Below are 13,963 nucleotides of genomic sequence, written 5' to 3'. Positions count from 1 at the left end.
TGAGGGTTAATTAACCCTCGATATTCGACCCATAGTAAATGTGCCCCTTAATGTACGTTAATATTTTGAAGATCAATTTTTTTGTCTGTGTCACTTTAAGGCCCCAGATTCATTTAACATGGGCTGTAGGTTTAACTACTTATTGAACTTTTTCTGCTGTTCTCCCCTGTGCAACGGCAATATATACAGACCATGTATTTACCACTAAACTTACAGTCACCACAGTGACTAATGATACTCTGCTTGTTGTATCACAAGTCTTAAAGGTCAGTCTCCCCACTCCATGGCCCTTATATGTATTTTCTTAGAAAATGAAATTTGTAAAGGGCCTTTCAGCTACACGATCTAATAAGCTAGAAATGCAGTAACCCTTGATGTCGTCCATCCTCTAATCAGTATAAATGGTAGATAGAATGGTAACAATATAAAGTAAAACTTTAGGATCTGGACTAGAGCTGGTCAGTTTCATATATGCTTGTTTTTTAATGTTAAAGTGTTACTAATATATACAATTTCATATCTAGCCGTTTTCCTCCATATTAATCTTTATTTGTATGAAGCTCAAAAGACACAAGTTGTTTACAGTTTTTTTTCTTTTACATTTATAGTGTGACTATGTAAATGTACCAACGACAGTATTTACCCCTTTGGAATATGGTGCTTGTGGCTTATCCGAAGAAAATGCTATCCGACACTACGGAGAGGAGAATATAGAGGTGAGGGAAGTAATGGATTGGGAGTGAAGCTCAGCATTCGCTAGTGGGAGATGCACATTTAAATGTCCACTAAACACTTTAATTTTTCCTGGATTTGTACATATGAAATATTCAGGGAAGAGGTATAAATATATAGCTTTTCTTACCCCTAGCTTTTATGAAGGTATTACTGCCTAAGCTATTAGCTATTTTAGGCTGGAAACTTCTGTTATATCCTCAAAATCCTAGCAGATATCCACTATGTTTCCTTGTCTGCCCTTCATCTTCTCTAATGTGGGTGACAAAAAAAAACAGAAAATACCTTTACAATGCCGACAGTGTGAAATGCCAGTGGTAAAACATTTGAATCATGCAAGCCCGAGAAATTGTTTTATTCTGCATTTTCTTGTGCTCATGGGATTCATCTGTAGACAAGTACAGGTATGGGACCTGTTCTACAGAATGCTCAGGACTTGGGGTTGTCCGGATAAGGGATCTTTCTGTAATTTGGATCGTCATACCTTAAAGTGGACCTGTCATCCAGACACAAAAATCTGTATAATAAAAGTCTTTTTCAAATTAAACATGAAATCCAATTTCTATTTTTTATTAAAGCATTAATAGCTGTTAAAAAAACTTAGCTGAAAATCAAATATTGTCTGCCCCTCCTCTATGCCTTAGGCTTAGAGACGGGGCAGACAATTACTTTCACTTTCCACTCAGCACTTACTAGATGTCACTGCTCTCCCCACATTCCCACATTTTCTTTACCGTTTAATTGTGTAGCCAGTGCATGGGGATGGACATCAGGTCTCCCATTCTGGTGCACAAACAAGATTTTGATCTGATGCAAGGCTTGTCATAATGTGTATCCACAAAATGGCTCCTGCCTGCTTGCTATAATTATGTATGCCCAAACTGAACGAAACAAGATTCAAATAATTTAAATAGTGTAATTAAAGTTCAATGTGCTTGACTAATTTGATAAAATAGGATTCTGAACAATTTTTGTGGGTGACGGGTCCCCTTTAAGTCTACTAGAAAATCATGTAAACATTAAATAAACCCAATATGCTGGATTCATTATATCAAGTACAAGTACAAGTTACTGTTTTGTTATTACAAAAAGGAAACAGTTTTAAAAATCGGAATTATTTGATTATAATGGAGTCTATATGGGAGACAGCCTTTCCGTAATTTCTAGATAATGTACCATTTGTTTAGCAATGCTATTTGACATTTAATCACCTGCAATGTGTTGTGTCTAGACTTTAAGCAAAAAACAAATGTTTCAGACTACAGTAAACATACTGTCAGGTGGTGCATGTAGCTTGATTACTCCATTGTTACAAAAGAAAATCAATAGGTATGAACGCAATGACTTCCCCTTAATATATGGGAATTTCTTTCTTCCTTTCGGTTGTTACCACTTTGTTGTAGCATAAATGATTTGGGAACACATTTCTAAAGAAAACTTCCTCTTTTCAGGTCTACCACAGTTACTTCTGGCCTCTAGAATGGACAGTACCAGTAAGGGACAATAACAAGTGTTACGCAAAGATCATCTGTAATCTGAAAGATAATGTAAGTAGAAATCAAGCAAGTTTCTAGAGGAAACCTTACTCATTTTCCAAATGCCTCTGTTTCTATGCACCGTTACAGTAACATTGCCAAGACATAATGCACTCATTATTGTTATGCTTTATATAGTGCTGACAAATGTACTCATCACTTTACAGAGAATGGTCAACATTCACATCAGTCCCTGCCCCAATGGAGCTTAGAATAAAAGCCACTTATTAACCTGCCTTTATGTTTTTGGAAGTCTTCTTATGAGTTAAAAAAAAAAGTTATGCAATTAATTTGCATTACATTTATAGCTATAGCAACGTTGATTTGTTACCAATGAGTTACACACTGTTTCACTAGAAGGCTCATTGCGTTGACTTTATAGATGGCCTTAAAATTTAATTGTTCTGACAGTTGAAGGAATCGGTACTGAAATGTTATACTGCTGCAGATCATAAAGTTCTATCCTTAAAGTAATTATTTGAAATCAGTAAAAAGGGAGAGTAGCATTTGTATTGCAATTAAAATAAAATTCACAGCTTTATGTAATGAACATATTCAGAGCTAAATATTATTGCGCTGTAAATTCCCATGCCTTGATTGCGAGTCTCCTTTAGAAGAAAGCAGCATTAGAGCACATCTAAAACGATACAGGCCATTTGATTTTCCACTACGTTAAAGCACATATATATATATATATATTTTCCAATAACAGATTTTATTAGCCTGTGTTACAATCATAAACTACATTTTTGCTCTAAAAGATTTGTCAATTCAGTTTATCAGGGTCAGTCTCCTCTGTAGTTGCTCCTCTGCTTTTGAGTTAATTGATACTACAAGCTTGTGTTCATTAGGTTGGGGCTCCACGATTTCTGGTGGTGACCCTGATAGGCTGCGTCCAATGTGCAGAATAGAAAGGGGAAGGAGGTAGTGTTGGATCTGCTGTGCCAAGGACCAGTAACATCAAATTTGTTAGTACACAATTTGTTAGTAAAAAATTTGTTAGTACACAACGAATAAAAAACACCAATGCAAATTATAGTTTAAAATCGCAAAGTCTATATTAAAAAATTACTTACAAAATGTCAGCTTCCGCTCCTCTTCAGAAAAGGCAAAAGGGCGACCATCCAGCGGCGCTCGATTTCTCATCCCTGGCTTTCTGCTGCTGGATCCTGACAGTCCTCCCCCCCTGCGACTGCATGGTCTGCTTCCTCTACAGTTACACCACTGTGCCAGCCCTAAAACCTTAATAATTGTATTGGGTATGTAAATTTATATTCTGACATTAAGGGGGTTATTTATCAAAATCCAAACTTTAATAAAAAAAAAAGTCAGACCAAACTAGAATGCAGGATTTGCCCTTATTTATCAATAAAAAAACGTGAAAAAACCAGATCAACTTTTTTGGATTGTTGCGTGAATAACCCGAAAACTCTGTGAGGGTTAAAGCATCTTCAAATGGTTAAGGGGACAACTGCCATTGATTTTACATAAATTTGCCAGGTTTTAGATGGCGTATTTTCGGATTCACACTTGGAACACCTTCGGCGTTAAAATGAATGCCGCAAAAAAAACTTGCCTCAATAAATAACCCCATAAAACTTAATAATAAAAGCTTACGAAATCTGAAAGATCTTAAGGAATGATGTTCACATTGGAATGACCCTGATACAAATAAAACAGATAGTTGTAACAGAGAATCAGAGAAGTTTCACTTTTGGCCATATGCTGATATCAATAAGGGGGAGAAAAGACAAAAAGATACAGGTACCTGTTATCTAGAAAGCTCCAAGTTACTGAGGATTCTTTTAAGAAGTTGCCTAACAGTCTCTATAACGTAAGCAGGCATTTCCAAAGACCAATCCTCCAGGCAGATACACAAGGATACAGCCTTACACATTTCATATAATTCAGATACTTAATCATAGGCCTATGATTAAGTATCTGAATGAAATGAAACGCATAACGCTGTATCCTTGTGTATCGAAATAAACTACATATGAAGTCTGCCTGGAGGATTGGTCTTTGGAAGTGCCTGCTCTTTTTCTCTACACGGTGCTCCGCTCCCTCAGCTGAAGGTTCAGGGTGGTGCACCTGGACCTCTTTTCACAATTGGTGAGTCTTACTGAGACCTGAGAACTTTATATATGTCACTATATCAAGTAGTGTGTATTGTTCAGTCTCTATAAAGTAGTGGGATTACTGCCCCTTAATATGCAATCAGCCCTACACATTCACATGACTGACACCTTCATAAAAAGGGCATTTCAACTATCATACCATCTTGGATAACCATTCACAAATATAATCCTAGTTGAGTGACAACATTCTGGGCCAGCAGAGAAATCTAACTCTAGGTATGGCACATGTCCCCGATTTGCTGGGAAACCTGACAGTCTTTCGCAAAAGATATAACACATAATAGATGGTGTGACTATGTAATAGATTTTATTAAGTGCAATAGACATGGAGAGCTCAATTAGCAATCCATCACCTTCACTTCTATCCTCTAGTTTAATTTTGCATGCTGTATAAATTTCCGAGTCAAACCAGGAGAAGAAAAATCAAATTAACATTCTCCTTGGAAGCCGTCTGTCACCTTGCACAGCTCACCTGTGTTGGGCCTGATATGCTAATGTGACAGGCCATAATCATAAAGATGATGGGTCACGAGCAAGAGGACAGCATTAATTCTACTCTCCCGACACCTGAAGGCTGCTGACCATGATAAAATGTACTTTATTGGCTTCCTGTCTAGAACAGTGATTGCCTAAGCGACAGGATCATTTGCCTGTAACGACCAGCACTGAATGATCAAATAACTACTGGGGTGCCACAGACATAAGTTCTCAGATATTATTTCACCCTTCTTTATGATGCCATAAAGAAAACTAAAGGCAGAGAAGCAACTTGGCACTTGTTTTCTGTTTGGAAAAGTATTCTAGTGCAGGAATAGTGGGAAGTTATTTCTAAATTCTAACAAGATTATTATGACAGTCTGTTCCATGTTACAGTTGAGATTTACAGATGCAATGGCTCAGAGAAGTGTGTTTATCTAACTATACATGATCAATAGCTCTGTTTATCTGATCGTTGCCATATTTTGTGTTGTTGTTCTTTTTCCCCAAGTCAGCAATCATTTTTATTCTGCAAGGTATTCTCATTATCACCGAAATATGTAGGCAGAGTTACTTTTGCAGTTGCTATTTGTTTTACTTACTGTTAATGATTATATATGATACACTATTATTGCAAAAATAGCTAAATAATATTCACTGGAAGTGAATTGACTTAAAGGGATACTGCCATGGGAATTTTTGTTTTTTCAAAATGCATCAGTTAATATTGCCTCTGCAGCAGCAGACTTTTGCACTGGAATCCATTTCTCAAAAGAGCAAACAGATTTTTTTTATATTTAATTTTGAAATCTGACATGGAGCTAGACATATTGTCAGTTTCCCAGCTGCCCCCAGTCAGTGACTTGTGCTCTGATAAACTTCAGTCACACTTTATTTCTGTACTGCAAGTTGGAGTGATATTACCCCCCTTTCCACCCAGCAGCCTAACAACAGAACAATGGGAAGGTAACCAGATAGCAGCTCCCTGACACAAGATAACAGCTGCCTGGTAGATCTAAGAACAGCACTCAATAGGAAAATCCAGGTCCCTTTGTTACATTGAGTAGGAGAAACAACAGCCTGCCAGAAAGCAGTTCCATTCTAAAGTGCTGGCTCTTTCGGAAAGCACATGACCAGGCAATATGACCTAAGATGGCTGCCTACACACCAATATTATAACTAAAAAAATACACTTGCTGGTTGAGGAATGAAATTGTATATGATAGAGTTTATTATTTCTAGTGTAAACAGTTTAATTTAGAAATAAAAACTACATAATAAAAATCATGACAGAATCCCTTTAGGTTTCGCTTTGCTGTTACATTACTTATCATATGGAGAAAAGTGTGCTGATATTTCTGTTCATTCAAATGTACATGAATTTTATGGCATTCTCTGTCACATAGGGTTCCGTTGCCAAATGTTCTTATTGCCTTAGTAGAGGTTTCCAGGGATACATTGCTTTGGCTGTAGCATGGCAAAGAATAGGAAATATAACCCTTCGGGAGAACTAAACCCTTGTTAAAACTCTAGGACTTCTCCAAAGTCTTCATTGGGTACTTCAAATACTGTCCTGTTTGCCATTCCTGTTCATGAAGAGCAGAATAACACAGCCAACTGGCTTTTGCTCTGCACAATGTCCTCTTCTCCTCAAATACCAACCAAGAACAAGAGCCAGTACCAAATTGCCTTTAACTGCACAACTGCCTAATCTGCTACGCTCTTTACAGGGGTGGCAAACACAGGCCCGGATTTGTGGAAAGGCCACTTATGCCCGGGCCTAGGGTGGCAGGATTTTAGGGGGGCGGCATGCTGCCCAACAACACCCACATTGGTTCAAAAACACTGGGGATGCGCTGGAGATACAATTTCCATGAAAATTTGCACAAAGGGGAGGGGACAGGGGTGAAGAACGGCAGTGGGCCTAGGGGCGCCCGCAATGTAAATCCGGCCCTGGGCAAACAGGGCAGTATTTGGAGTCCCAAATGGCTGCACTTCAGGAGTTTTATACATTTTCAGTTATCAATTATGTACAGGAGTGTTACATAGAACTTGTTATAATTTTTTCCCTTTATTATGCCTTTTATTTTAGGAAAGAGTTGTGGGCTTCCATGTCCTCTCTCCGAATGCTGGAGAAATAACGCAGGGATTTGCAGCAGCAATTAAATGTGGCCTCACTAAAGATCAGCTGGATAACACAATAGGAATTCATCCTGTCTGTGCAGAGGTATGTGTTGCACCTCAATACTTAGGAGTGAACTGTATCATAAATTTAATGTATAGATCCAGAAATAATTACAAAAATAACGGTTTTGCTTTACAATGAAAAAACATGATGATATCTTTAGCACAAGAAAATAGCAAATACTAAACCCAAGCAACTGTACAATTCTAAAATGCACAATAGGTCCAAACTGCCAGCCTAATTTCCCTAAAGAGTTTCTTTGAGCTGCCATTTCCCTGACAGAAAGAACTCAGGAATTATCACCACTGAGTCCCTCATTAAAAGTCAGTTCTATACCTGTCCTCACAAAATGGATCCTGCCTCTGAACTATAAAATCCTTCCAGATAACACATTTTAAAATCATTAGAAACATCCACAGCAATTTGTTGCTTTATTTAAGACTTTTTTTAACCGGCCCATTGTTTTTCAAGGTCAGCAGCAACATCACATTGGGCATATTGAATAATTATTTGCTGAACATAAAAGCCTAAGGCTAAACTGAACAAATGGTGCTAAGGCTCAGACTTCATTATATTACAATCAAGCAGAATGATGAAATACATATTAACCTTAATTTAAAAATGTAAGTTGAAATTTCATTTACATCTTCTTCCAGACTTATTAAATCTGGCAGAATATTCATCTGACTTTAAAAAGGATTGATTGAAATAGCTGCAATCATTGTAAAGGAATGGTTCACCCTCAGATTGACTTCAAATAGGATCAGCCTTTTTCATACATTTCAGTTCAAAGTCTATTTGAGACTCAACGTTTGGTCAGGGCCCCTATTTGTCAAGGTGAAAGATACATGAAGACTTTATTGACAGATTCACAGCACTATATTAGGCATTCAGCCACAGTACCAAAAATATTTAGTAACCAACTTATTGACCTTCAGGGCAGCCTTCTAAGAGTATCTAGGAGAAGAACTAATGATTCTCCCCAATTTTTACCCTAATTCTCACCATAACTTTGCTTCAGGGATGTAGCAGCTGCTGACCCTCCAGCTGTTTTTGAACTATAATTTCCATCATCATCATCTCATAGCCTTTGTTTGTCAATAGCCTTCTACGAGCTGTGATGGCATAACTGGATGCAATTAAATAAGCCTAGCCTCCTTTTGTATGAAAATGTATTTACTCTCTTGTTTGAATATTATTATTATGAGACTGGAGCACATTGTGTTCCCATAACTTTCTTACTAGAAGCCACTGCCGTTCCGTTTGCAGAATAAACAGCAAATACATCAAACTTATTTAGCTGACAAAATGTACTCTATTTTTAAGTAGGGTATTCAAACTTATACAAAAGATAGCTTTGATGAGCCTAATTATGGCAGTTTTGAACAGTGCTAAGCAGGCACATTCTGACTTCCAATCTTTATTTGGTTACAGTTGCATATTTATTTCCTATCTATCATAAAGCAGGAGACATTGCAGAGCTCTGCATGCAGTATTTTGGCTTTTGCCATGTCGTCATTTTTTATTACAATTTAGACTGAAAATTTTCAGAAGAGTGCTGAAACAATGAATCATCATGATATCATTTTATCTATTAGCATTTCTGTTTTTATTTGTAGAATTTATTCGTACTCTGGCAATGTTTTGTAAAAGCCGATAAACAGTGTTCTTTTTATTGGAATATTTTATTTTTAGGTTATAGGGTGTTTTAGGATTTTCTTGATAATTTGTGGCAGTATTCCAGCCGTGCTGTATTCATAATAAGCACATAGGTACATAGCTCCACCTAACAGACCCTAAGTTAGAGTGCAGTGATGGAGGCAGGATGCATTTGGCCAAACGGCAGGCCCTCACAGATCCCACAAACAGGCTTGTAAAAGAACGGAGGACTGTATTTAGGCCACAAAATAGATAAATACATAGCCTTACGCGTTTCGTGCCAGAAGGCACTTAATTATAGGCTGTACATCTGGCCCTTATACAAATTGGCTGCACTTAAGACAATGCAGATCCAGATTTTTTTAACTGGTGCTACGTTCAGAGCACAACCAGAACCAGAAAAAGCCCTCCTTTCATCAGCACTAAGGGGCCTGCTCTTGTATCCCTTATTGCTCCTGCATTTCTTTCCCAAGTATAATGACCAATAATAGAGATGCTTTGGGAGGTAATATGGAAACTGGGTACATTTTGTAGCTTAAATTTGAAATCTCACTGTTAAATTATTACACAAGCGGCTAACAGTTTCTTCAGATACCACATACATTCAATTAAGTAATGCAAAATAATGTAATAATTTTAAAAAAAAGAAAATTGTAAAATTCTAAACATGTTCTTTCTATTTTCTTATAGATATTCACAACTTTGACTGTGACAAAACGTTCTGGAGGAAACATCCTACAGTCTGGATGCTGAGGTTAAACCCTGCTGTTTTCATTTGTTGACATAGCCAAAAGCAAAATTGAAAATGGGTTTGTAAACGAGAGGCTACAGCTGCTATGGCAACAGGAAAACAGCAGGGTTATCCTGCAGTAAAACTGATGCAGGGCGCCATTTTGGTGCTATTGTGACGTCACATCTCAAAGCCAGATCTGGTGGGCTGTGACTGAAGACCTGCACACTCATTTGTTTCAAAGCTAAACGACTTCAAAAGATAATGTTAAACATTCCATACCAGAAAAAAACATTTACTAGTTTTTACTGGTGTAGCAGACAAGGCTTTGGAGCCTTGTGGATTTCTGTACCGTATATGATTCTTATTCATAGCATTTGCACTTGCTTTTTATCTGTGAACACGGTTAGTCGTGGGTTATGTATTGGCTAAAATGTTTTATTTATACAGGAAACGCGTTAATGTATTTTGACATTAAAACTTTGTAATAGCTTTATATTTATTTGCAGAAAACATATATTATCTGTATTGCTCTTAAAGTGATACTGACATTAAAAGAATATTATTGAAAATATTAATGTACGTCAAAGGTTACCCATAGCTCATGTTGATCGTTTTTCACTACTAGAGCTGCTTTTGTAAGGGATTGTTACTTGACGTTCCTAAACCTGACTGTTTTGCCAACCTGATTGTCTCTTGTCAGTTAGAGTTTCTAATGCTAACGGACTCAAATATGGCAGCACCCTCAGAGAGGAACATGGGGGATCAAATGGGTAATGTAAAAGTATCGTAAATGGGAAAATTATAGATAGCATGCAAAGACAATATTATGATAGATGTAAAAAAAAAGTTTAATTTCTGGTGTCAGTATCTCTTTAACAAGTTAGTTACCTTTAGAGAGAACCCATAGCACAATGCAAACATGCATCCTTTTTTCTGAAGCTTTATCCTTAGCATATTAAAGAACTGTAACTCGAACAGTTATTTTTATTGATTAGTATTATAAGTTATGAAAGTAATTATTTAGTATTTAGCCTTCTGTTATCCTTGTGACCTTATAATAAATAGGCCAGGCGGTGTACCCATGCAGGGACCATATCCAGGAACCGCAAAACAGTATATGTTTGTACAGTAGTCAATAAAATTGTACAGTATTTTTTATAGATAGACTTTGGTCTGCAATAAAATGTGAATTTTAAAAACAGTGTTCGATCTTTGTTTACAAAATGTCATTGAGTAGATTAGGCCCTCATGTAAAGAAAGATGCAACAGTAGTTTTTCTGAACATGTGTATTCACTGTGCCATAGTAAGTACAATGCGTTGTAATGGGGCCATTGGGTGACTTTTATAATCACTTGAAGCTTTTTAGGTCCCTGTAAAGATGGTATGATTCTCATGAGGGTGAGATTGTTGACTTTATTAGCTTGTTAGGCTGCAAAAACATTAATTTCTTTGACATTTGGCATATGAGCCTTTTATCCTTTAAATGGGATTTTAAAGAAACTGCTAAGTAATATCAGTTTTAGTGTGATGGTTACTGTACAGTAAAAATATGACTATGAAGATTTTCATTCATCCAGGTCATGGTATATCTAGTACAGGTAAATCTAAAAACAACTGGACTTGCTGAGTAATCAATGAAGACGTTTCACTACTCATCCGAGCAGCTTCTTCAGTTCAACTGACTGGTGTGGGAAGTTCTCGGCATATAAACTCTTCCACTAAACCAATCACAACGGCACATTGTAACTCTTCAAAGAGGTGACATCTGAAGAAACTCACAGAGGTGTAGATTCTGTGTAGTTAATGTGATAGGATTATCCAATGTGTCACGCAACTCCTAGAAAGAGGTGTTGCTTGTGAGAGTTGCATGAATGGATGTGTGAAGTGTTCTGAATCCGCCGGGGTACAGATGTTAGAACAGCATTGTATGTAGCAGACAGGTGGTGTCGAAGGCCCCCACCTCTGTTCAGGGATGGTCTCTCCACCTTGACATGAATCTCCTCTTTCACGCCTCGTTCAAACCAGCGGTCTTCTTTATCCAAGATTTGGACCTTGCTATCTTCAAAGGAGTGTTCCTTGTCTTTCAGGTGTAGAAAGACAGCTGAGTTTTGCCCTGTAGAGTTCTCCCTCCTATGCTGAGCCATTCCCTTGGCGAGCAGTTGTTTTGTCTCCCCAATGTATAGATCTGTGCACTCCTCGCTACACTGGACTCTGTATACCACATTGCTTTGTTTTTCTTTAGGGGTTGGATCCTTTGGGAACAGAATATATACAAGAAATATATAGACAGCTGTCTAAGAACATGCAATACTATATGGATTCTGCTAATATCTATAAGGATATCTATAAGGAGAACACTCTAATTTACAAGGGTTCAAAAATGGGATACTATGCTCCCAAAAATCCAAAAGGTAGATAACCCAGGAAGGCCTATAATCTCAGGAATGTGTGGCAGTACATTTCTGCAGCAGTGAGGAATACATTGATGATGCAGTACTCACGGGCAATTTAAAATGGCCAGAGAGAAAAAAGTGGGCATGTAAATTTGTGCAGAGATTCTAAACCTTACAATGTGCCTATAACAGGTACATCAGCTTTATAGTGATCAATATTGTTGAGGAGTAGTGAGGCATGGATTCATGGTGAAATCACACATTTCGCTGTCACCAATTTTTTGAGAAAATGTTGTTGAGAAAACACTTATCAAAAGCTTTATTTGCTTCCATACACTTGGGCCAAATCATTTTGCTTGATAAATGCCCATTAACTTCAATGCGTTTTACAAATTTTTACCGTTTCACTCATCACTAATGACTAGTGTTTGTAATAAACTGCAGCTCTACAGGTATGGGACCTGTTATCCAGAATGGTCAGGACCTGAGATTTTCAGGATAATGGATCTTTCTGTAATTTGGATCATCACTGGAATATCATGTAAACATTAAATAAATCCAATAGGCTGGTTTTGGTCCCAGTAAGGATTAATTATATCAACAAAATCTATACACGACTATGGGGGTCATATAATAGTCTAATGTTTGCTACTTGCCTAGTAACTAATAGAAACCAATAAGCATTTACTAGACCTTAGCAAATTTTAGACTTGATATCCATATGAATGTAAGGACTGCATTACCTAGAATGCTAGGAATTGTGGTTTAATTGTGTTTAGACTGGTGCAACTTAACCTAGACTAAAATGTAGGGATTTTAAAGTGGGAAGTAATTCTAAGCATGCACATGGCCCCATCTGGTGTAAATGGTGGAGACTGTTGAGAACACTGGTTTAGTAATGGCAAAGTGAGAGTGGCTCAGTGGTATAACTACCATACAGAAAGTGATGGGTGAATTTTTGCGCCAATAAAATTCAAGAATTTACAGTGAAATTTGCGAAACAGCGAAAAATTCATGAACAATTAGTGAAACTCGAAAATTGATGCCCGTGTCAATTTTGCCACCGGTGTTAAAGTCAATGGGGCAAATTCACTAAGGCGCGAAGCGCCGAACGCTAGCGTTAATTCGCTAGCGTTTGGCATTTTCGCTACTGCACAAATTCACTAACGAACGCTGGCGTAGTTTCGCTAGTGTTACTTCGCAACCTTACGCCAGGCGAATCTTCGCTAGCGACAAAACTACGCAAATTCACTAACTTGCGCAGTGTAGTGAATGCTACCTTTTACGCTAGACTTAGGGATTGATAGTAGATAGGGATTGTTTCAAAAAAAGTCAAAATTTTTTCTAAGTCCCAAAAAACGCTGGCGTGTTTTCTACATGATGGCTGATAGGCTGAAAAAGATCGAACATTTTTTGGGGCTCCCCTTCCTCCCCCCTACATTTCCTGACTCATGGCAACTTACCTAGACAGTGGGCACATGTGTAGGGCAAAATAAAATTTTTATTTGCAGATTTGAAGGTTTTCTAGGCATTTTTAGTGCAGATACGTGTTCCTCCATTGAAATTTGAATTTCGCGCCGTATGCAAATTAGCCTTCGCTAGCGCAACTTCGCTTTATATAGCGAATCAACGCTAGCACAATTTCGCAACCTTACACTACCCCTGTGCGCAACTTCGGATTTTAGTGAATTTGCGGAGCCCTGGCGAAACTACGCCTGGCGAAGTGTGGCGAAGTGCGGCGAAGTGCGGCGAAGTTGCGCCTGGCGCAACTTCGCATCTTAGTGAATTTGCCCCAATGGGTGTCCGAATAGTGTTGGCACGTGTCAATTTTGATGCGAGCGACTTTTCAGACACACGTCCGCAAATTTTCCCAGGAGTTTCACGAGTCTATTCGCCGGCGTTGAAACGTGGTAATTTACTGCAAATTTGCACCAGGCAAATTTATTCGCCCATCACTAGTTCTCCCTCTTCAGGTCCTACACTGCCCCTTTCCGCTCCTCTATGAGCATGGAGCTACAAGGAGGGAGAATGCACATTTCAGTTTCCAAGTTCCCCCAAAGATTTTTTTTTATGGAGGGACCAGGCTCTTTTTAGTTCTGCAACTGCAGTG

General features: G+C 37.9%; 1 protein-coding gene across 2 annotated transcripts in view; it reads left to right on the top strand.

Moving 5' to 3' along the window:
• Positions 1-10,643, top strand: part of txnrd1.S (thioredoxin reductase 1 S homeolog) — a 37,910-nt gene extending 27,267 nt beyond the window's left edge. For both annotated transcript variants that reach the window (NM_001352073.1, NM_001352074.1), the window contains 4 exons: positions 609-716; positions 2,184-2,279; positions 6,975-7,109; positions 9,417-10,643. In NM_001352073.1, the coding sequence (NP_001339002.1) occupies positions 609-716; positions 2,184-2,279; positions 6,975-7,109; positions 9,417-9,485 (408 nt within the window). In that variant the 3' untranslated portion in view covers positions 9,486-10,643. The remainder of the gene's footprint in view (positions 1-608; positions 717-2,183; positions 2,280-6,974; positions 7,110-9,416) is intronic.
• Positions 10,644-13,963: the final 3,320 nt, after the last annotated feature.

The sequence above is a fragment of the Xenopus laevis genome, chromosome 3S (genome assembly GCF_017654675.1).
Source record: "Xenopus laevis strain J_2021 chromosome 3S, Xenopus_laevis_v10.1, whole genome shotgun sequence".
NCBI classification, from domain to species: domain Eukaryota; kingdom Metazoa; phylum Chordata; class Amphibia; order Anura; family Pipidae; genus Xenopus; species Xenopus laevis.
This window is presented reverse-complemented; position numbering and strand designations above follow the sequence as displayed.